This window comes from Salvelinus sp. IW2-2015, linkage group LG36 (assembly GCF_002910315.2).
Source record: "Salvelinus sp. IW2-2015 linkage group LG36, ASM291031v2, whole genome shotgun sequence".
Taxonomy (NCBI): domain Eukaryota; kingdom Metazoa; phylum Chordata; class Actinopteri; order Salmoniformes; family Salmonidae; genus Salvelinus; species Salvelinus sp. IW2-2015.
This window is the reverse complement of record NC_036875.1, coordinates 25548112-25571386: the sequence shown is the minus strand read 5'-3', so window position 1 is coordinate 25571386 and position 23275 is coordinate 25548112. Positions and strand designations below refer to the sequence as shown.

The following is a 23275-nucleotide window of genomic DNA, read 5'->3' as shown; positions in this document are numbered from 1 at the left end:
CTCAAAATGTGTTTGCTAGCTAAGTTAGCAATGTTATGAATACAACACCCATCTGCTCTAGACGTCAGGATGCGATTTGAGAGCACCAGTTGGCTCCAAAAGTGGTTATGGCTTTGACTGCCTGCTGGCAGTGAATTCAGAGCCATTCAGCCATTCAGTGTAAGATCTTAATTTGAGCCAGTTTGCTACAGCAACAGGAAATGTGAATTAATATGTGAATTCTAATTAATGGATTTTTTTTGTAGGGGTTGATACATTTTTTGTTAGGTCAAATCAAGTCTGTCATTTGAAAGTGGAAATTACAAACTTTAAAAGCCTTTTTAAACCTCAAACACACTACAAGTTTGCATTAGCTGCTGTACAGTAAAATTATTAGCAATAAAAGAGTGATCAATTTAAGATCCTACATCGGTAGTTATATTACAAACATAATTGTACCATGTTCCCATGAAGCAATTGTAATGACAGTCCACCACAACATACCTAAGAGTTTCCTGGTTAGCAATGGGTAGTCTGAGTTCAATTCCAGTGTGTATTAGAAACACAGTTTGAAATCATTGTGAGAGGACTTTGCCGGTGGTTGAATGGGGAATTGGGCTTCCTGGGAAAAGGTTGTCCGAGGTTGCAACAGTAACCAAGAAGGGCAGAGACCCTAGACTAGTAAGTGGGTTGACTTGTTAGATTGTGTGGTGTCTGTTTAGTATTGAAAAGTATGATGATTAATAGTATGCATTTTATTTTCATTACTCATTCATATACAATACAAAATACTCTTCCAGCAATAAAACATAATTCAAGCCATAACTTATAGTTTGAAAATACATTGTCAAAGTAAAAAACATATTCTCCATGAAAAGGAGCTTTTTGAGAGGTGTTTCACATTAAAGAGCAAAGCAGAAGTCATTCAGATACGAAAATAATTCCAACACAAAAGACACAAAGATTACAAAAGAACAGTCAGTCAACCAAATGTACGGATATATTAGAGAAATGCTACTGCAGACGTTCGTTCCACTTATCCCACAGTTCAAGCTTGCAAAAAGGTCAAATTTTTCAGCATCACAAACACAGAGAGGCTAAAGCCATATGTCCTTGCTCTCAGTTCTTGGCAGTGTCCAGTGGGCACTCATGCATCTGTCCGTCGTCCACGGCACCCTCAGGTAGGTGCACAGTCATGGTGCAGGCCCGGATCCCGCCCAGTGGTTCTAGCACGTTGAACACCCGGTCCCACTCGTCCTTCTCTGGGTCGTAGCGCTGCACAATGTCCACCATGCATCGGCTGTTCCAGGAATAGCCCCCCACTACATAGATCTGGCCCTGGAACACGGCCACCCCCACATCACTCTGGCCCCATGGCATGGCTGCCACCACCGTCCACTGGTCCACCTGGGGGAAGATATAAAACACAGGTCTTTGTTTTGGGACAACATCATAATAAGATCTGAGCTCTGATTGGCTAGCTGCCTCACAGAATTCTGCTTTTCTCCCCTAATTTAATTTGTTCCTTGTTTGGTCATCATTTTCGCCCAAGCCAGAAAGCTCCTGTGACATGTGACCATCAAAGTCAGAACAGTTAGGATAAGGGTAAGGTATCAAGAAAGTGGTCAAATTGCTTATCATATTGTTGGGACCAAAACTAAGGCCTGTGCCATGCCTTACCTCGGGGCTGTAGAACTCACAGTCCAGTACGTCATCGTAGTCACTGCTGCCCCGGAAGTGGTTCCCTCCCATCACGTAGAGCCGGTCGCCCACCGTGCACATGCAGTGAAGGCCACGCAGTTCCATCATGTCGGCACGGTAACTCCATGTGTCAGTCTCAGGGTCATAACATGACAGCTCCTTCTGGAATGTGTCTTGTGTGATGCCACCTGTTGGATCAGTGGATTGACATTGGTTTTATTAGATAGATACCATGAAAACATGTTTACTAAAATACAGTTTTATGTGTACAAACTAATATCCTATGGTTTTAATAGGACAAACATTTCAATCCATCCATTACATTTTCATCTGACGTGGAATACACCACAGTCAGAGAGAGTTCAAGGGGAGGGCAGTGTAACTTTGGTACTGTAGCATATGTAAAGGATGGACGTTGAGAAAGAAAGAGTGACGATGTAGGGGGCTGAACTGTGAGGCAGTGGTCGGGTGCTCTTCTACCCACATGATCAATCACCAGCATATAGTGGGGCAGGAGCAGTAGGGCCCTAGTGTGAAAAACAGACCGTTTGGGTCTGAACAGGAAGGATGTGGTCTGGTGCTGTGAGCTGCAGAGAGCTGTGACCATTATTCCATTACACCATCCTCTACATGTCCCCACGCCTCTGATGGAATCCACCTACTCTTTGCCATACCATCCCCACTCAGCCTTGGGCTCAAACTACTTAGCCACTGCTTTGTAACTTTAACACTTGGATGCTGAAATGAATGCAGATAAAAAATAATACATTTTCTGCATGGACTTTTTAAAGCATCTGTTCAGAATAAGCTGTTTTCTGGTTGTCCCCGCGAGCATAAAATCGACACAATTGCTCTTCAGAGAGCTGTGGTTAACCTACACTCTGACCCATTTCAAATAAAGGTCTTTGTGTTTCCTGGCCCTCAATCCCATATCTACAACCTCTGTTCTCAACATGAGAAATTGGTTTCTACTCCAAGGTTGCTAGGAGACCATCATAGAAATCGACCAAGATGAGAATGATAACGGTTCAGAGCTACTATGTTATGTTAAAGTCTATCAAAGCTGTTAAGCGCCGAGAGTGGATTAAAACAGGTCAACAACACATCCTTTGTTTGCCTGAATACATTAACTGAAAACCTCTCCGTTCTGACTGAGCTGATTGCATCAGGACAGCAATCATAGTCAATTCAAGCCTTCACGTTGTAGGTTTTAACTGTTTGGTGAGTTTGTATTCTAACTGTTAGTGGTCTGAGAAACTTACCTGAGACATACATCAGGTCACCATGGACTGTCCCAGCATGCCCGTAGTGGGGGTCGATCATGGGTGACACGAACATCCACTCATTCTTTCTGAGGTTGTAGCACTCCACGGTGTCTAAAAGAGTAAAACAAACGTAAATTCACTCAATATGCACCTTAAAGATCACTATTTCTCTGTAACAGATTGCAGTAAAAACATCTCCAGTACACTAGTGCCCCACCGATCTCTCCTGAAGCGTTCCTGCCCCCAACAGCATACAGCTTCCCCTTCAGGGCGCTCAGGTGGAAGAAGGTTCTCTTCTCATTGAGCGAGGCTACCTGCAGCCAACGGTCAAAGCGCGGGTCATAGCGGTAGACGCTGTCCACCGCTGTCTTGCCCTTGGTGTCGTAGGTGCTCTGGCCGCCCACGATGTAGAGGAAGCCCCCGAGCAGAGCCACGCCGTGCTGGTAGCATGGAACCTCCATGGGCCTCAGCGCCCTCCAGTGGCCGCTCTCCTCATCGTACAGCCTCAGCTCCCTGCTCACCACCAGCTGTTGCCGCATCACCCCACCCAGTGCCAGCAGGTGTGTGGCGTCGGACCGGATGTGCGTGCGCTCTGTCTGTAAGGAAGGTTGGAGGAAGGGCATCATCTGGTAGTTGCTGGCCTCTAGCAGGAGGTTTACGCAGGCCGTGTCCGAGCGCATCATGGCTGCCCCGCCATCGTCGTGCCCCTCGTCCTCCTGGGAGATCTCGAGCAGTTCCGTGGGGGTCATGAGGGGGAAGCGGACATGGCGCATCAGGGAGTAGGCGGCGGTGCGGCGGGTGGGAGGGTCGTGGTCCAGCCAGGAGCGGGCGATGCGGTACAGCTCCATCTCAGAGAAGCCCTTGAGGCTGTCGCTGGCCAGGGCGTTGGCTAGGCTGGGCTCGGAGAGCTGCAGGTAGCGGCCAGACTGCAGCAACGCTGACAGGTTCTGACAGACAAACTTCCCAATGTGGGCCTGCACGTCCTCCAGGAGCAAGTCCCCGGCAATGCGCTCCACCTCCACACAGTTATCAATAGTGATCTACCACACACACAGGAAAACAGACACGACTGAATGAACTTGTGACAGGTCTCCTGTCTTTACATTGGCCATGCTTTTCACTGTCTCTTCAATACACCCATCCAGCACATCCACCTGTTCATTGTTTCAGTACAGGTAAGTAACCTGATCAACTCACCTCAGTGCTGAGCAGCTCGTTGCAGAAGCCGAGGACGGGGAGGACTTGTAAAAAGTTGGCAGCCTCCAGAGTGTCCTGCAGGTTGGCCATGCTCAGACTCAGCCGGGATGTGTAAATGAACTCTATGATGTTCTTCAGACCCGTCTTGCTCACACCATGGAGCTTAATCTCCCTCATCTCCTGCTCTCTCATACCCCCTAGAGAGAGGGAAAGAGGAAAAGTGAGAGATATGGAGGGTGAATGCTGTTACAGTTAATGATGTAAGAGTGCAAGAATTTTCAAACATAGTTTGAAAATGGTCTGAGTGGACGTGATGAGAGCAAATACTGTAAGAGAGACTTTTCATAGGCTCAGCCCTAAAAAACTCATCTGTGAAAAAATATGACTTACTTACTTACTCGATGACTGCTCTCGATCACACATTGTGAAACAATCCCCATTGAAATATACTAGCATATTGAAATATATTTACATATTGCACATATTGAAAAACCTCATTGAATGTTATTTATCACAGACTAACCAGTGAACATGGCTTTGAAGTAGTCGCAGGCGGAGGCCATAAGGACTCTGTGTACTGGGAAGGTGTCACTGCTGTCCCCAGGCACTAGGATGACATCACACAGAGTCTCATCACCTCTGAACAACTGAAAACCCTGAAAGGAAGAACAACATTAATTTTACATCTATGGTTTGGATCCCCTTCAATGTCTAATGGTGTTGGCCACCATATTTTTTCTCTCTTAATGATATACAGTACCAGTCAAAAGTTTGGATACACCTACTCATTCAAGGGTTTCTAGAATAATAGTGAAGACATTAAAACTATGAAACAGCACATATGGAATCATGTAGTAACCCAAAAATTGTTAAACAAATCAAGATATATGTTATATTTGAGAATCTTCAAAGTAGCCGCCACCCTTTGCCTCGATGACAGCTTTGTACACTCTTGGCATTCTCTCAACCAGCTTCACCTGTAATGCTTTTCCAACAGTCTTGAAATAGTTCCCACATATGCTGAGCACTTGTTGGATGCTTTTCCTTCACTCTGCTGTCCAACTCATCCCAAACCATCTCAATTGGGTTGAGGTCGGGTGATTGTGGAGGCCAGGTCATCTGATGCAGCACTACATCACTCTCCTTCTAGGTCAAATAGCCCTTACACAGCCTGGAGGAGTGTTGGGTCATTGTCCTGTTGAAAACAAATGATAGTCCCACTAAGTGCAAACCAGATGGGATGGTGTATCACTGCAGAATGCTGTGGTAGCCATGCTGGTTGTGTGCCAGCAATCACAGACAGTGTCACCAGCAAAGCACCCCCACACCATCAGACCTACTCCTCAAAGCTTCACGGTGGGAACTACACATGCAAAGATAATCCGTTCACCTACTCTGCGTCTCACAAATACACAGCGGTTTGAACAAAAAATCTCAAATTTGGACTCATCAGACCAAAGGACAGATTTCCAACGGTCTAATGTCCATTGCTCATGTTTCTTGGCCCAAGCAAGTCTCTTCTTCTCACTGGTGTCCTTTAGTAGTGGTTTCTTTGCAGAAATTCGACCATGAAGGCCTGATTCACGCAGTCTCCTCTGAACAGTTGATGTTGAGATGTGTCTGTTACTTGAACTCTGTGAAGCATTTATTTGGGCCGCAATTTCTGAGGCTGGTGACTAATGAACTTATCCTCTGCAGCAGAGGTAACTCTGCGTCTTTCTTTTCTGTGGCGGTCCTCATGAGAGCTAGTTTCGTCATAGCGCTTGATAGTTTTTGCGACTGCACTTGAAGAAACTTTCAAAGTTCTTGAAATTTTCCGTATTGACTGATCTTCATGTCCTAAAGTAATGATGGACTGTCGTTTCTCTTTGCTTATTTGAGCTGTTCTTGCCATAATATGAACTTGGTCTTTTACCAAATAGGGCTATCTTCTGTATACCACCCCTACAACCCCTAACTGATTGGCTCAAACGCATTAAGAAGGAAAGAAACTGCACAAATTAACTTTTAACAAAGCACACCTGTTAATTGAAATGCATTCCATGTGACTACCTCATGTAGCTGGTTGAGAGAATGCCAAGCGTGTGCAAAGCTGTCATCAAGGCAAAGGGTGGCTACTTTGAAGAATCTCAAATATAAAATCTATTTTCATTTGTTTAACACTTTTTTGGTTACATGATTCCATCTGTGTTATTTCATAGAGTTGATGTCTTCACTATTATTCTATTTTCTATTAATGTAGAAAATAGTACAAATTAAGAAAAACCCATGAATGAGTATGTGTGTCCAAACTTTTGACTAGTACTGTATATATCTTTTTCACTCCAGATTATACATAAGTACAACAGCATATAGACACACACAAACAATGACTACATCTTATCTGCCCTGACCCGGATGCTCACACCTCCATCCCCATCCCTAGTTATTGTTTGCCACTTGGCCTTAAATTGTAACAATTCGTTTTTCTCGGTTGCCCATGCTATTTCAATATTTCAATAATAAATCATTATATTTTTCCATTGTGTTAAGGATAGCAGATTGGTTGATTTCCACGTTTTTAGACGAGTGATGAGAAGAGAATCGTCCACGCCATTGGGTATCTCACTACACCCTCATATGCCATGTCTTGAAATATGCAGACAGATGGATTACAAGTAAGTTTACATTGTAATACTTCTGACAGCCAATTTAGAATTTGTGAATTTTGTCTCTTGCATAATAAATTATACACATTAGTTTATACTGGATTAAGTGTACATTTCTGTAACTTAGTTAGTTATGCTCCAACTTTCCCTCCATCTTGTGCCAACATCCGTTCTTCTTAAATCTTGGTTCCAGTAGATTATATTTTTTTCTAAGAGATTGTAGTTGGATGAGCTCCCTGCAAGGTTTTGTATATCTTCCCTATCATATGGACATTCTTTTCTGACTCAACTAAGATTCCCTCCAGGTTGCTCTGATATGTACCTTTTAACTTTTATGAAAATAAATGTATTTCCTATTACCAAGTAATTTCCAGGTGGACCAATTTATCGGTGAATTGTGAAAAGCTATCCAAGGATTGTTCCATAAGGTTGTGTTTTTAGGGAGTGATATTGTTCCTGTAGAATACTTTTAATTTTCTTCCATATTGTTATAATGTTCTTAACTACAAATTTGTTAATCTTCTTAGCTTTATCATTTGAAAATAGATAGGAAAAAGGTTCTGGGGATGAGCATGCGTATCTTCAATATGTACCACTTGTTCCTCTTTAACTATATGTCGCAAGTAGAATAGTTGGGTAGCAAATTGATACAATTCCAAGTCTGGAAGGTTAAAACCACCTTCAGACTTAGGAAGATGTAAAACTTTCCTTTTTATTCTATGAATTTTATTTGCACATATAAAGTATGTTTATGACCGAGTGTACTTTTTTAAAGAATGTCTTCAGTGGGGTAATTGGTATTACTGAAAATAAATACAAAAACTTTGGTAGCCATGCCATTCTAAAGAGTTTTATTCTACCTGTAAGATTTCTTGGAAGTTTATTCCATTTAATTAGATCTGCTTTCATATTGTTGAGTAATGCAATAAAGTTATCTTTATATATTTGTTGTTTGTTGTCACTTATTAAGCATCCTAAGTATTTAATATTTTTTTGTGGTCCACTTAAAGAATAACTGTAGATCGTTAGTTTCTTTTTCCTACTGCCATTATTTTGTTTTATCGACGTTCATTTTATATTCTGAGATTTTTGAGTCGTCTGAAAATATCTTCAGCAAAGGGTGCATTGAGTTTTCAATATTGGTCAGGTATATCAGGAGATCATCTGCAAATAAGATAGTTTATATTAATTTATATTTACCAATACTGACACTTGCTACGTTTGGGTCCTGTCTAATTCTTTCTGCAAGCGGTTCAAATGCCAGTCAAACAGGAGGTGGGAGAGGGGACATCCCTATCTTGTGCCCCTTTCTAAAACAAATTAATCAGACTGTCACGGGTGTGCGTACCTGTAGCGAAGTCAGGTGCAGGAGAGCAGAGAGTTGTGAACAGGCGTACACTTTATTTATGCAGGAGTAAACAGCAAACGGACGCAACAAACGGTGTTGGAGAACCATATGCTTTTTTCCCCATCATGGAGCCCGTGGACATTACATGCTGCTCTTTACTAGTATAGAATCAAAGTTAACCTTATCTTTTCTGTCTATCATTTAAGAACCAATTAAAACATTTTAGCATACATGACATATGAGGGCGGTGGGCATTCCATAGAATGGGAGGATCATAGTATAAATACATAGTTATTGTATACATTACATATACAGTGTGTGGGCATGTGGGCTGAGCAGAAAAAAAAGAAAAAAACCCTGCAAAGTATGTATTTTTTGCGCAGACTCCTCTCCTAATGTTACCCCCCAAAAACTGTGGATACATACATTGTACATACATTTGAATAAAGACTGCCACTTAAGTACTGTGGTTGGTTTGTATTACGTTATAAATTAAATTATAGTGGTTGGTGGGGGTCTACTTAGGGTGAGTGGGTCCTCCGAGAGACTGAAATGGGATGAGTGGAGGCCCCACACACACCTCAGAGAAGTATCTGATGCCCTCCCAGTCACCCAATCCCCTGGATATGGCCCCTCTACATTCTCACCAATAACCATCATTAAATCTTAGTTGTAATTACAAACAAGGAATAATAATGATTCGACATCCTTTCCTAATTTATCCAGAACTCTTATTAATTTTACAACAGGTTTACAAGTTATAAAAAAACAAATACAATGACATTGTAGTATAATTCCTTTCTTCTCTTTCTCCCAATCCAAATCCAACACAACACACAACATATATTCGATGCCTCCGCATACCCATCCTTCCTACACATATTCATATTCACCCTCCTTCACTCTCCCATTCATATGGGACACCAGTTGAGGCTGCTGAGGGGAAGACGGCTCATAATAATGGCTGGAATGGCGTGTAATGGATGGAATGGAGTGAATGGAATGGTATCAAACACATAAAAAATATGTTTTTGATACCATTACATTTACTCCATTTCAGCCATTATTATGAGCCGTTCTCCACTCAGCAGCCTCCACTGACAAACACAAACCCACACATACACCCACTCACACCCTCTTGCCCACACACACACACACACACACACACACACACACACACACACACACACACACACACACACACACACACACACACACACACACACACACACACACACACACACACACATTACATTTACATTTACATTTACATTTAAGTCATTTAGCAGACGCTCTTATCCAGAGCGACTTACAAATTGGTGCATTCACCTTATGACATCCAGTGGAACAGCCACACATCCATAGAACAATTATTCACAATTATTAACTTACATGCTGTATTCACACTTTTATATTGTCTTTTCAGTGTCCATGTATCTCATTGGCATTGGCTAATTCTATCGTTACTTCCTAGAGAAGAACAATTACTTGGGGACAATAGAGTCTAGATTGTATTGGGTGGAGGGGGAACGAATATTGTCTCAACTTACGATAAGCTGGTCTTGGGCATCAATGTATGTGCTTATCTGTTTATTCCGCTTCTGCTTCTCCTCAGGACTGGTCTCTCACTCTTCAACTGGAAATGTTTCCTGCAGCCTGTTCACGGTACTGCCGGGAATCGGAGTTGAGACTTGATTTCTTTATCCTCCAGTGACTGTCTGATTGGAATGAATTGCCTGTGTTTTTTCCTAAGCCTAGCAGACACGTCCTGGGCGAATCGAATGGACTGGCCCTGGACCTTGATCTCCTTTCCTCCCTGTGCCCGCAGAATGTTGACTTTGGTATGATAGTTCCACAGCTTAAAGATTACCATGCGAGGGTATTTAGAGTTCTTCTGCTTCATGCAGATCCGATGGCATCGCTCCAGATCTTTCGGTGATTCATCCACACCAAGCTCCTCCAATATCAGCTTGATCACGTAGCTGGAAAGGTCCCCTTTTTCCTCATCTTCCAGTAGGGACAACATTATCATATTATTTTGTCTCTATCTGTTTTCGAGCTGAACCAGTTCATCTTCTAAAGTTTACACCTTTGTTTCCAGAAGGCCAATTTTGTTGTCTTGATCGTCCATGTGCCTCTCCTGTATATGCATATCTGACACGATATAATCTACTTTAATTTCAAGCAAATCTACTTAATTTTTTTGGTGAGCATTGAGAGCATTTTAGCTATGTTTTCCTGGATATCCTTCAGCTGTTCGTTGCTCTAATTTGCATCTCCAAGTTGTTCTTTGTCGATACCTCTAAGGGAAGCCAAGGTTTGTCGGATTCGAGTCTCAGAGTCACTTTACTCACAGATTGGTTCGCTGTTGTGTATTACAGGCCGCTCACTCTCTCCCGTTTGTTTAGGGATATTCTTGATCTATCGATTTTAAAGGCTTAATTTAAACTATGCTGTCTGGCTTCTACATATAATCACAGTTTTGATGGTACAAAATAGAATAACTATCTCCACATGTATCCTATTGATATATGCATTTGTTGGACACCATTCAGATAGATTACAAAAATAATCGGCCTAGGATCCTAATACATCTTGACAACTTTCCCAGCTAAGTAATAACCCCAATGAACCTTTCATAACTCTGGCTGGTGTATGAGCGGTGTGGTTGGGTTGTACCTGTAGGACTGCGGTGCCATGCTCATTGCTGCTGAACATCCTGGTTAGAGGCCTTGGAGGGAGGCTTGGCTTCAGGTTGATATCAGGGGGTTTCGGGGGAAGCTCCAATGGTTTAGGTGCTGGGTCTGGAGGGGTTGGAGGGTTTGGTGTTGGGGGAGTGGGAGTGGGTCTGTCAACTGGGGCCGGAGCTGGGGCTGGGGCCGGAGCTGGGGCAGGAGATGGTGCTGGGTGTTGGACATGTTGGGGTGGAAGTCTGGGGGGCTCTCTAAGAGAGCCTCTGCTCCCCAGACGAGACAGTCTCCTGTGAAGCCTTCCCGGCCCACTCTCCTTCTCCTCACCACTGCCACTGGAACACAAAATAATAGGGGTCGTTGCTGTATCATCTTCAGCTACTGTAGTAGTTTAGTCCACTGCTTGGCAGCTCACATTGCAGTTTACTGAAGCAAGTACATTCTAATATTGATTGTTATGAAATATACAGTATTTAGTCACTATAATCTACTATTAAATTACCTAAAAATGACCCCAAAAATTGGATCAGCCTACCCCATATCAGTTGGTGTGTCGCTGGATTTCCTGTTGCACCTCTGTGAAAGGTTCCTAAACGGATGCATAAGACAGCACTAAAACAGGGCAGGATTAAATTGATGTCTGGTCTGTCAGTACCAAATCATTTGCTGTTTTCTTTTTCAGAGCCTCTTCACTCTGAACAAGCTACAAAATGGGAAATGAAACTGTTGAGTATGTCTTTGTTTTATATGTAGGTTGTCTGGTAGGCAGTATGACTCACTTAATCAACAAGCCCAGGGAACATATGCAGATGTGGGGCTTTCCTGATAACATTGTTACTATACTATGTGTATTTGCTGTAAATGTTAATACATTGAACTCCTGTAACTTAACTCATTAACTTCTCTATTTTAATGGTGTTGTCCTCAACTTGATTATGTTGCAGCATCTCATATTTCTTAATTTCTTTAATTTTGGGGATTTGTGTGTATTGTTTTGTATTGTTAAGTATACTGCATTGTTGGAGCTACAAACAGAAGCATTTCGCCCCACCTGTGATAACATTTTCATAATACGTGTACGTGACCAATACAATGTTATTTGATTTATCGTGATATAGTGTTGTTTCAATACTTCCACATTGGTTGATGTTTCAAGTGGATAACAGTAGTGTTTATAAGATCTAACTCAGTAGCCTCTGAACACTGAACTTATGCTTCACTTTGTATTCATCATTTGTATTTATATTCTTTATTTTGGGTCATGGCAGTTAGTTTCTGTGCAAGACTGTACTCTATATCAAGTTTACAAACTTTACACCCGCATTAACATAAATGATAGGAAAGGAAGGAACCTACCTCGAAGCTATTCTTTTCAACAGGTTCTCCTTAAACGAAAGGCCTTCTTCTGACATATAACCAACATACAGCCATCTATTAAATTCTTTACAGACCACTAAATGTCTCCTTGCAGCAGCTGGATGCAGAGTGGAACCGTTATGTAGAATGGGGTAAGCAGCAACACAGTCAGTTTCTCACAGCTAACCAAGACCTCAGCCACTTCCTGTGTCAGTTCTCTTTCTCTCTCTTTTTGTTCTCTTTTTGTTCTCAACAATCTTATTTTTACACATTAGTTGTTGTAAAGACAGAAGCATACAATGACTTCCCACTGGGCACAGACTTCAAATAAACATCTATACCACGTTGGTCCAACGTAATTTCATTGAAATGACATGGAAACAACTTTGATTCAACCAGCGTGTGCCTAGTGGGTTTTTGCTCATCCTTTCAGTCCCTTGAGTCTGCTATACTTCTCTAGTGTCAAATGTGGCACTACAGTTTCTTACAATTATTTTTTAGAATCCCATAATAATCTCATGGTACTAAGATGTCATATCTAAAGAAATGTCAACTAAATTGTAAGAGGAAACAAATAACATACACCATCAAATATTTTAGCATCAAATAAAACTAAATGAATGACAGGAGGCAGAAAGTTTTTTTTCAATATATTTGATTCTCAAAGTGGTTTTACAGTAGTTCTCATCTCATTGTGTCTCCAGGGTTCTGAATCAAATCACGCTGTTGTTCTCAGAGGATTAGGAACTGGAATGCCAAACAGCCCTGTTACATCACTCTATCAACTACACTCCTCTCGCTTCCACCTCACCAGCCAGAACAGTTATTACAATCAAACCAGAAGGGATCAATCATTTCACCCTCAACCTTTTTTGACTGATGGATCTCTGTTGGCCACTGATTTAAAAGCAAATTCATCTTCACAATTCACTTACAGTGCCTTCAGAAAGTATTCACAACCCTTGACATTTTCCACATTTTGTTGTGTTACAGCCTGAATTTAAATTAATTTGATTTTTTTGTCACTGGCCTCCACACTATACCACATAATATCAAAGTGGAATCATATTTGTAGAATTGTTTACAAATTAAGCATGGTGAAGTTATTAATTACACTTTGGATGGTGTATCAATACACCCAGTCATTACAAAGACACAGGCGTCCTTCCGAACTCAGTTGCCGGAGAGGAAGGATACTGCTCAGGGATTTCACTCTGAGGCCAATGGTGACTTTAAAACAGTTTAATGGTTGTGATAGGAGAAAACTGGGAACTGGAGGATGGATTAACAACATTGTAGTTACTACACAATGCTAACCTAATTGACAGAGTGAAAAGAAGGAAGACTGTACAGAATAAAAATATTCCAAAACATACATCCTGTTTGCAACAAGGCACTAAAGTAATACTGCAAAAAAAATTGCAAAGCAATTCATTTTTTTCCCTGAATACAAAATGTTATGTGTGGGGAAAATCCAATACAACACATTCAGCGTTTTTCAGGATAAAAGATTTACGGAATGGAGCTAAGCAAAGTCAAAATCCTAGAGGAAAACCTGGTTCAGTCTGCTTTCCACCAGACACTGGGATATTTATTCACCTTTCAGCTGGACAATAACCTAAAACACAATAACCTAAAACACAATAACCTAAAACACAAGGCCAAATATATACTGGAGTTGCTTACCAAGAAGACAGTGAATGTTCCTGAGTGGGCAAATCTTAGGCAAGACTTGACAGATCTTGAAGAATTTTGATAAGAATAATGGGTAAATATTGTACAATTCAGGTGTGCCAAGCTCTTACAGACTTACCTAGAAAGACTCACAGCTGTAATCGCTGCCAAAGGTGATTCTAACATGTATTTGCTCAGAGATGTGCGTGTGAATATTTATGTAAATTTGATATTTCTGTCACGCCTGCTCCCGCTCTTCCTCCCCTGGCGCTCAAGGGGCCAGGCTGCCCTGCATTACGCACTCCTGCCACCATCATTACGCACACACCTGCCTTCCCTCGTCACGCGCACCAGCGATTACTGTACTCACTTGGACTCGATCACCTGTTTATCACCTCCCTTATATTTGTCAGTTCCCCGGTGCGGCATTGACTGTAGTCTGTCTTTGTGTTTCCCAGTTCTGACGCTGTTCCTTTCCTGTTACATGTCCGTTCCTAATTAAATGCCAACTCCCCGTACCTGCTTCTCTTCTGCAGCGTCGTTCCTTACAGAATGCAGCCGCCATCAACTGAAGCATCGGTGAGTGCTGGCGGTTCGGTTGGTGGTGACGTTGGGTCCGGGGGTTGGCGCTGATGGAACCGGGGGTGCTTTAGCTGGGTCGTTGGGCTTCCATGCCCTAGCCGGCTCGAGAGGTATCCTTGCCCAGGTTGGCTCGGAAGGCGCATATCCCACTTCACGCTTCAGCCGGATCATCGGGCTCCTACGCCTCAGCGGGATAGACAGGCTCCTATGCCTCAGCCGGCCCGCCAGGCTCCCACACCTCTGCTGGTTCATCGGGATTCTACCCCCAGCCGGCTTGTCCAGCCCCTGTGTCTCGGCCAGCCCGTCAGGCTCGCCCAGGTGGGACGATGAGTGGTGCCCCTAGAGGAGGGGGGGTGGGTACTGTCACACCTGCTCCCCTCTTCCCCCACTGGCACTCTAGGGCGTCAGGATGCCCTGCATTATGCACTCCTGCCACCATCATTACGCACACCTGCCTTCCCTCGTCACGCGCATCAGCGATTATTGGACTCACCTGGACTCAATCACCTGTTTATTACCTCCCCTATATTTGTCAGTTCCCCGGTGCTGCATTGACTGTCATCTGTCTTTGTGTTTCCCAGTTCTGACGCTGTTCCTTTCCTGTTACATGTCCGCTCCTAATTAAATGTCAACTCCCCGTACCTGCTTCTCTTCTGCAGCGTCGTTCTAAATTTCTTTATTTAGTTTTCAATACATTTTCAAAAAGAAATCTAAAGGCATGATTTCACTTTGTTGTTGTTGTGTAGATGGGTGAAAGAAAATATATTTATTCCATTTTGAATTCAGGATGTAACACAACAAAACGTGTAATAAGTCAAGGGGTATGAATATTTTCTGAAGGCACTGTACTTTAGTCACTGTACTTTAGTCACCATATTCTCATCAGAGACACAATATCAGGCCTCTCTCACTCATAGATGGGTTGACAGGGGGCTGGCAGCCATTGAAAGTTAGGAATATCTGAGTGAAAAACATATTTTGTTGGTTATATCATATGGAAGATGCTTATATTTAAACATGTCTGGTTATTTTTTCACAAGAACTAAGGTAGCCATATTGGATAAAACTATTCAAATTTATTATGATTTCAGGATTTATTTGATTGATGTCAGATTCAGTTTCAGTTCATTATGATTCACATGAGATGTTTCCTTTTGTTGTCCCAAATTCTGGTTTAATTGGAAGTTCTATTGATTGAATGGATAGCGCTGTATTGCTTTCGTCGTTATTCGTCAAGCTGGTTCTGGCGCCCCCTGCTGTTAAGTCACAGTTTGGAGAACTGGATGAGGTTCCTGTTGATCTCAGCCACGTTCCTGCACCCTAAGGGAGGAAAGACCAACAAAACATTAGTGTTGCAATGTTATGAGGTTGAGGTAATGATAGCTAAGCAAGGGGTTTTAATCTCAGACTGGAAAAAATATGATTACGTAAGAAGTTTGGTTCCTTACTCACCAGACAGAGCCATTGACAGACGGAACTCATCGTTGAGGATATGTAGTACCTCCTTCAACCCCTCTTCACCCTGAAGGAACAAACACAGGCAGCAAGACAGTTTGTTATTCTCAGTATCTCAAGTTAATAGTTTGATCACACACAATGTTAATTGTTACCTTATAGGCGAGGCCCCACACGGCCGGCCTGCCGATGAACACACACTTGGCTCCCAGAGCTACAGCCTTCAGCACATCACTACCAGTGCGGACACCCCCGTCCAGATATACCTCGATCCGCCCCTGCACTGTGTCCACAATCTCAGACAGGGCATCTATCTGGGTGGTAGAGAAGAAAGCAGAGGAAACTTCCTATGGAATATTAACAGTATCATTTAAAACAACTGATATTCAAATCAACATTCTATGATGTGTGGACCTCCAACCATCTTTGTGGTACCATTTGAAAGTGAATATTTATATTGTATTCCCTTTTAGTACATTTATCAGCCAAAACATGACACCCACCCTGTATTCAAGAGCATGCTGTATCTAAACCGATGGCTGGCACAACACAAACACTTCAGATTATGTCAAATAGGTTCTAGGCTAGGAAATAAAAAAAAGTATAGAACAGTTTGACAACCCTGTTTCTAAGATTTTCAGTGATAACAAACTCAACTGTTTATCTTTTCCAGTGATGAGGACACGGACGTCTCATGGTATGGTGGGTTTTGCAAAAAGGGTCAACTTTGAGCACATCTATCTCTTGAATGTGTTGACATTCAGGTCCAAAATTTCACTTCTGACCACATGTATGAAAAGGGGTGTGATCAAAAGTGATTGAAATCAAATGGAATGACCCTGTCCTTTAAAATCAACATTTCATAAACAAAATGGTGTTTGGCTTGCTGACTGTAGGATCAAATAGAGGTGAGATGATGATGAAGTGATATACTCTGTGCCCATTCTTACTGTGGCGGGCCCTCCGTCCAGCTGGCGTCCTCCATGGTTGGACACGATGATGCCCTGGACGCCATGCTCCACGGCCAGCTCAGCGTCCTCCTTCGTCAGGATGCCTTTGATGATGATGGGCAGGCGGGTGAGAGACTGCAGCCAGTACACATCCTTCCAGCTGATGGAGGGGTCCAGAGTGTTGGCAGGGACCCCATACTCCTCACCCGCAGGACCGGCAGCCTCCTACAGAGGTAGTCAGAGGGACACCCACCCAGACACGACAGACGCATACAATACAGAACACAATACAATACAGGAGACAGTACAGTACAGAACAAAACACATACACACAGAAGGAGGCCTCATGGGAAATACATTAGTTGGATTATTCTTAAATAATTCTAGAGCAGCTACTGTCTCTCTACTATGGCACTATGGGCTGGTTTCCCAGACACAGATTAAGATTCTCCATTGACAGTGTTTTTTAGTCCAAGACTAGACTTAATCTTTGTCCAGGAAACCATCCCTATATGATTTTATGGTAAAAATCATTACTGTTAAAAATATTGACCTGGAAGACACCGTCAAAGTTCTTGACCTTGAGGTGTGGCGGGAGCTTGAACTGGTTGCGTATATCGTTGCGGCGCTTCCCGGTGTAGGGCACGTCGACGGTGAGGACCAAGGCCTTGTAGCCTAGGGCCTCCACACGGTGAATGATTGATTCAGAAAGCTTTCTGTCCCGGTACACATAGAGCTGGAACCAGCGGTAGCCGTTAGGTGCTGCAGCTGCGATCTCCTCCACAGAGCAGGTGGAGTAGGTACTAGTGATGTAACATGTGTTCACTGCCTCCGTAGCTGAGGAGAGAGAGAGTTTCAAGTAGAACATACATTTTTTTTTGCACAAGTATAATACAGGAAGGCACAATTTATTTACACATGCATCAGGGAAGGGGGGATTGGGGGGCAAGTGTTTAAATTGTGCAGTATTAGCAATAGTAAACAAGCACAATAGTAAACAAGAGAAAGAGACTTTGAGTGGACCACCCCTAGGATACTCAGTGACAACAAAGCTATTGGACTAAAGAGCTCAACCTCTACAGCTGTTAAACCCCTCCTAGTCCTCACCCCTGGCGGTGGCCATCTCTCCCTCATGCCAGGCCAGGCAGTGGAAGGCAGTGGGGGCGATGCCCACAGGGAAGCTGATCTCTGTGCCCTGCACCGTGGTCCTGGTGTCACTCACTGACACGTCCCGTAGAATTCGTGGCCGCAGACGGATCCTGGGACCGAGACAAAGTGATTATTTTGGATCTTCCAAGCACTACTGTTTGAGGTGTGCTGTTATTGAGTGATGTTAGTGACTGACATTGAATCGTGGGTACTGTAGTTTGCAGGATGGGGAGAGGTACTTACCGTTTGTAGGCCAGCAGATTGTCATCCCTGGTGCAGCACTCGTCTGCTCCGGCTGCGTAGTAGTCCCATGTGGCCTTGGAGAGGTGCTCCTTCGCATACTCCTCAAAGTCTGTGAGACATACCATAGCCATCTCAGCACAGCAGGTCCCCTCTCTGTAGGATATATGATCACTGTCAGGGACAGCAATTGTAAAGAAATGCTATCAATATGTCAATTACACTATCAGGTAATCCTGTATTAAAAGCAGAATGGATAAATACTTATGGCATTTGTGGAGATTTAACATAGTAAAAATACTGTTCTTTGTTGTAAGCTGAGTTGTAAATTGTGCAATTTAAACGCATACAATAACTGCAAACATCTTCTGGTGCATATTTTACACAAATACAGCAATACATTCAGTGGCGTCACCAGAACCTGGGGGTGTCACGTATACTCCCTCTCCGGCGCACTAGGTCACGAGGCTGCTCTTTACGCACACCTGTCACCATCGTTATGCGCACCAGCGACGTCATCAGACTTACCTGGACTCCATCACTTGCCTGATTACCTTCCCTATATATGTCACTGCCTTTGGTTCCTTCCCCAGGTGTTATTGGTTCTGTTTCATTTTCATGTCTGTGCGTTGTTCGTGTTTCTTGTTTTGTATTATATTTAGTTTATTTATTAAATGATTCACTCCCTGAACTTGATTCCTGACTCCCAGAGGGCTAGTGCTGTCTATCATCCTGAACTCCCACTTCTCCCACATGCTGACCTGTGATTTCACCTACTAAGGAAATTAACTCGATAACAAATGTAACAACAAAACATTATGTATAAAAAACAATCTATTAATATTAATTACAAGCATGATAATTGTACTTTTAGTTTATGGTTTACGCAGCTTTTTGGCCATCCAACATCCAACTGGTATTTAGGACTTCACAACTGGTAAAGTCCCACCTCCCACTTGGCTACGAACGCTGCATTAAGCCCAAATGATTTTGGGATTGGGATGTTCCTGCATGTGGGAACACCCCGAGCATCCCATTGGTTACTGCATGAACACCCCCCCTTGAGCATCCCCTTCATTCCCCCCACTCCCCGAACATGCCATCTTCATACTTGTGTGACACTTTGATGTTCTGGATTTTCCCTGATTGTCTATGTGATTATTTGTTATCAGCCTGCTGTGTACCGGCGTCCTAGCTAGCTAGCACATGGTGTCCTTCACTCCTGTCTGCCAACACCTGACCTCACTGTTGTTACGACATACCTGTGTCCTAGCTAACTAGCTACCGTTGTCATCCCTGCCTATTTTTCTTCTGTAAGGTTTATCGGCGGTTGGCAACCAACGTTATTGTGCATTAACTCCACCTACTGTACTGGAGCGTCCCCACCTCCCGTCTGTGTACCGGAGTCCTAGCTTAAAAATGGACCAAAAATATGTATAAAGAGGGGTTCCTGCAGATGCAGGAATGGCCACATGCAGGAACACCCTGAATTGTGGATTGCAATTAACCCTTCTCAATAAAACTAGGCTACACTGCATTACAAACTGCATTGGAAATACAGCTGGGCTTGGCTCTTTGCGCACATGGAGGACCTCAAATTACCCAAAGAAAATTAAGGACAAAATGCAAAACTAGCCTACTTGTCAACACCAGTTTTTTTTTCATTTGTAAAAATGTCTACTGGACGAGCACAATACTAAACAATTACCACGACAGAGCAAGAAATCTACACAATACATTTGTTATCCAGAAAACATAACAGTGCAGTCACTTTCATCTTTTTTCCTTATCAAACAAAATTATTACAGTAGCCTATAAATCTCCTTTCCTTCAGTTGAGTAGCGTAACTAGTTTACCACGTTAACAGACTATGTATTCACCTAGTAGTTGTCATTTCACGAAATGACAGCAAAAAATGCAACACACGCGGTAACGACTGAACACAGACAGACAGAGGGCGGGGTAAAAAAAACTCCAAAAAAGAAACATAATTTATCGATGCTACAAAAGTATTAGGGGAAAATATAGGCCTACCTTCTCACACATAGGCTATGGTGAATGATAACACAAATTGCAACCCTAGCGAGCCCTAAAAACCAAGCAACTGCTTATTCTGAAAAGAGCTCTGTAAAAGTGTTAACAAATGGTTAACAGTGCATCTCTCATCTTGGCAGTGTTGTACTATGAACTCCATTAAATATTAACCATTTTCAAGAGACTAAGGCCATCTTAGTCCATTTGAAAACACCAACGCACCCAAACACATTTTAATTGGCCTAACCTGAGAATGAACCTCATAACATCATAACGGATTGTAATTTTAGTAGATGTCAACAACATTTCATCAATCCCACTTGCTTCAAAATACATTTAGGTATTGAGTTTGAAGGATCTACTAATATCATTCTGTATTACTCACCACTCTAGTCCTTATGACATCAACTCCATTCTGAAATGTCTGGTGTCTGACGATGCAGCTCATAGTTAGTTCTATTCCTATTGTGTGATTGTATGCTTTTGTGTGACTTCAATAAAACTATCACAGAGATTAACACTGACAGTGAGTGTGACCCCGCAGACGCTAGAAATGTGCTGATGCCACAGTGATCCATAGAGAGGGGAGGGGGGGTTGCACATTACATACTACAGCACAGATGGGGAGATACATACTAGGCCTACATTTAAAACACACAGAATGTGGCAAACAGCAGCATGGTCAGTAACACAAAGCACTACAGTAATAGTACTGTAACAGCAGGGTGGTCAATGACTTCTATAGACCACACATCACACACAAAAACTTGCAGCGTCACTGTAGCCTACATACCAAATGATCACAGGGTTGTCAGTGACACCTCAGATATAAAACTGCCATAGGTTTATCTTTGAGTTTGCCTGACTGAGATTATTATTCTACAGTTTTTTGAGTATACTGTATGTGACTGTATCTGACCCGCTGACCTGAGCAGCCATCCATGGAGAACCACTCACCGATTACAGCTGGTGCTCGTAGTCTCTGAATGGATTCGATAGCTCTAAAATAAAGTCAACCTCAAAAATAACAATTCCAAAAAACGCAAATCATAAAACTCATTCATGTTTTTGTTGTTGTGCAGAGTGTTTATCTTTTGGACTGTACGTCTCCAATGCTATGGTTGATAACAATGTGATCTATGAACACTTGAGGGCAGTGCAATACTGAATAAAGGTATTATACACAGAACTGTTCAATCTCAACCTGTATAAAATGTAAATGTAATGTAATATCCCAGGCCATCACACATTCAGTGAGAGAACATGACATGTACAGTACCTAATGCTCAGCAAGTATACTGAATTTCCATTCAAATGAAAATGGCCATTGACATAATACTATATGTCAGATGCATAGGGGCCTACTGTAAAATGCATTGTGTTGAATTTAGATTAGTTTAGATTAGTTGTTCAAACAATGATCAAACTATTTCTGATCAATTCTGTCTTCTTTAGAATGTGCAAGATAGACTTGCATGTAATGTTCAGATCCGACCAGGCCTATGTCAACGTTTCTCCACAAATAACAGTTGAAGTAAGATGAACACTATGTTAAATACATTTTAGCCTTTGTCCTATAGATGATGAATGTTAAACTACCTACAGTACCTCTCTACATCTGTCAATGTCGGTCATTTATGCGGTCTCAACATTGTTAAGATACATTTCTAGAAAAGCAGCTGTGTGTATTATAAGTAAATAAACTCGATGGAAATGTGCAAAAAAAAATCTAAAATAAAATTACATTTTGACTATTTATTTCAAGATTTGGTTTACTGAAGATCACACAATGTAAATTATTATGACTTCAGATGTTTTGATATTAATCAAAGAAAGCAAAGCTACATATCAGTTTCCAAAAATAAATAGGCAGAGATGGTGTTATTGAGTAATGTACATCGGAATTATGCCTACAGTCTCTCTCTCTCGCTCACTCCCTCTCCTCTCTCTCCCTAGCTCTGCTGTGTTAATTGGCTGTAGGCCTAACTGAAATAAAAAGGCCCTGGGGGGAACCACAAACGAGGAAAATATGTGAGGTGTCTTACCTTGTCCTTTACCCTGACCTGGTTTTCTCTCGTAGCCTGTCAACTCTCATGTGATACCTGTGCAGGGCAGGACAGTGTCAGGGGCAGGGCAACTCTAGCTCCACACCCTCCCATTGGGAGAATCCCTTTGATATACCGCCCCCCACTGCCCACTCACACACACTGGCTCAACACTAGCCCCCCCTGTCAGCAGTATCTGTCCTTGAGCAAGGCACTTAACCCTAATTGCTCCTGTAAGTTGCTCTGGATAAGACTGTCTGCTAAATAATGTAAAAATGTAGGAGTGAGTAAGGCGACAGTCATATTGCTCACTGAACGGTGTGTGTGCATGTGTATCCTGGATACAGTCGAATGTTTACCGCTTTTTTGTATTCTTGATTAATTATAATCTTCGTCTTGTCATGTGTACAATAACCCATTGACTCTAAATCATTACTGTCAAAGTCCTGTGGAAATGTCCAACTTATTTTCCAAAGGACTCTGTACACCCACACACACATCTTTTCATTTTCATTACATAAAAAGGATGGAGTAGAGAGACAGAGAGAGAGAGAATTTTTTTTTATTGACAGAGAGCGAGAGAGAGAGAGATAGATAGATAGAGAGTGAATTCAATAAATGTCACAGCGTCTGAACTTGCCACGAACGTAACAAAATGCCATGAAACGTTGTTCAAGCGTTCTAAAACAGACGTGGGTGCAGTGGTGCTAAATTAGATTTTGTGTCTCTATTCCATTACTACTTTGGAATTTGATTTACTCCTAGTAAATTTATCTGCTGCAGTAACAGAGCTAGGCCTCTTAAAACAGCTCTTTGTAGTGTTTTATTTGGTTTAAACTCAAAGACTGAAGGTGCAGGCCAGGGGCTTGAGTTGAGGCTGAGACTGGGACTGGAGACTGGAGACCCTTCCAAGGGCCATGGGGAGGTGGCTCTGTTACCTACTCTAAGTGAAGTGTGAATTG

The 23275-nt window shown here is 42.4% G+C and overlaps 2 protein-coding genes across 7 annotated transcripts; both read right to left on the bottom strand.

Moving 5' to 3' along the window:
• Positions 1-719: 719 nt before the first annotated feature.
• Positions 720-12350, bottom strand: LOC111959539 (kelch-like protein 9). Of its 2 annotated transcripts, none has more exons than XM_023981171.2 (9): positions 12185-12350; positions 11364-11417; positions 10818-11163; positions 4666-4798; positions 4143-4339; positions 3163-3985; positions 2943-3056; positions 1660-1868; positions 720-1386 (listed from the first exon to the last, which is right to left on the bottom strand). In XM_023981171.2, the coding sequence occupies exons 1-9, from the start codon at positions 12238-12240 to the stop codon at positions 1099-1101; spliced, it is 2220 nt and encodes a 739-aa protein (XP_023836939.1). In that variant the 5' UTR covers positions 12241-12350; the 3' UTR covers positions 720-1098. The 2 variants fall into 2 exon arrangements, with proteins under 2 accessions (XP_023836939.1, XP_070293643.1); XM_070437542.1 differs by having other exon boundaries at positions 11364-11440; positions 12185-12293.
• Positions 12351-15496: 3146 nt separating this feature from the next.
• On the bottom strand, positions 15497-20825 carry LOC111959543 (2-Hydroxyacid oxidase 2). Of its 5 annotated transcripts, none has more exons than XM_023981179.2 (8): positions 20654-20825; positions 18238-18390; positions 17953-18104; positions 17399-17682; positions 16846-17070; positions 16051-16209; positions 15893-15962; positions 15497-15760 (listed from the first exon to the last, which is right to left on the bottom strand). In XM_023981179.2, exons 2-8 carry the CDS (start codon positions 18366-18368, stop codon positions 15705-15707), a joined length of 1077 nt encoding a protein of 358 aa, XP_023836947.1. In that variant the 5' UTR covers positions 18369-18390; positions 20654-20825; the 3' UTR covers positions 15497-15704. The 5 variants fall into 5 exon arrangements, with proteins under 5 accessions (XP_023836947.1, XP_023836945.1, XP_023836944.1 ...); XM_023981177.2 differs by lacking the exon at positions 20654-20825 and adding an exon at positions 20269-20386; XM_023981176.2 differs by lacking the exon at positions 20654-20825 and adding an exon at positions 20115-20369.
• Between the last annotated feature and the right edge of the window lie 2450 nt (positions 20826-23275).

Coding starts and splice junctions, on each gene's coding strand:
- LOC111959539 (XM_023981171.2), bottom strand. CDS start 12,240: ATGTCAGAAGAAGGCCTTTCGTTTAAGGAGAACCTGTTGAAAAGAATA. Junction 4,799..10,817: donor ATGGCACCGCAGTCCTACAG/GTACAACCCAAC, acceptor TCTTCCTTTCAG/GGTTTTCAGTTGTTCAGAGG. Junction 4,340..4,665: donor CTTCAAAGCCATGTTCACTG/GTTAGTCTGTGA, acceptor CCCTCTCTCTAG/GGGGTATGAGAGAGCAGGAG.
- LOC111959543 (XM_023981176.2), bottom strand. Junction 18,105..18,237: donor AATCTGCTGGCCTACAAACG/GTAAGTACCTCT, acceptor TCTCGGTCCCAG/GATCCGTCTGCGGCCACGAA. Junction 17,683..17,952: donor AGAGATGGCCACCGCCAGGG/GTGAGGACTAGG, acceptor CTCTCTCCTCAG/CTACGGAGGCAGTGAACACA.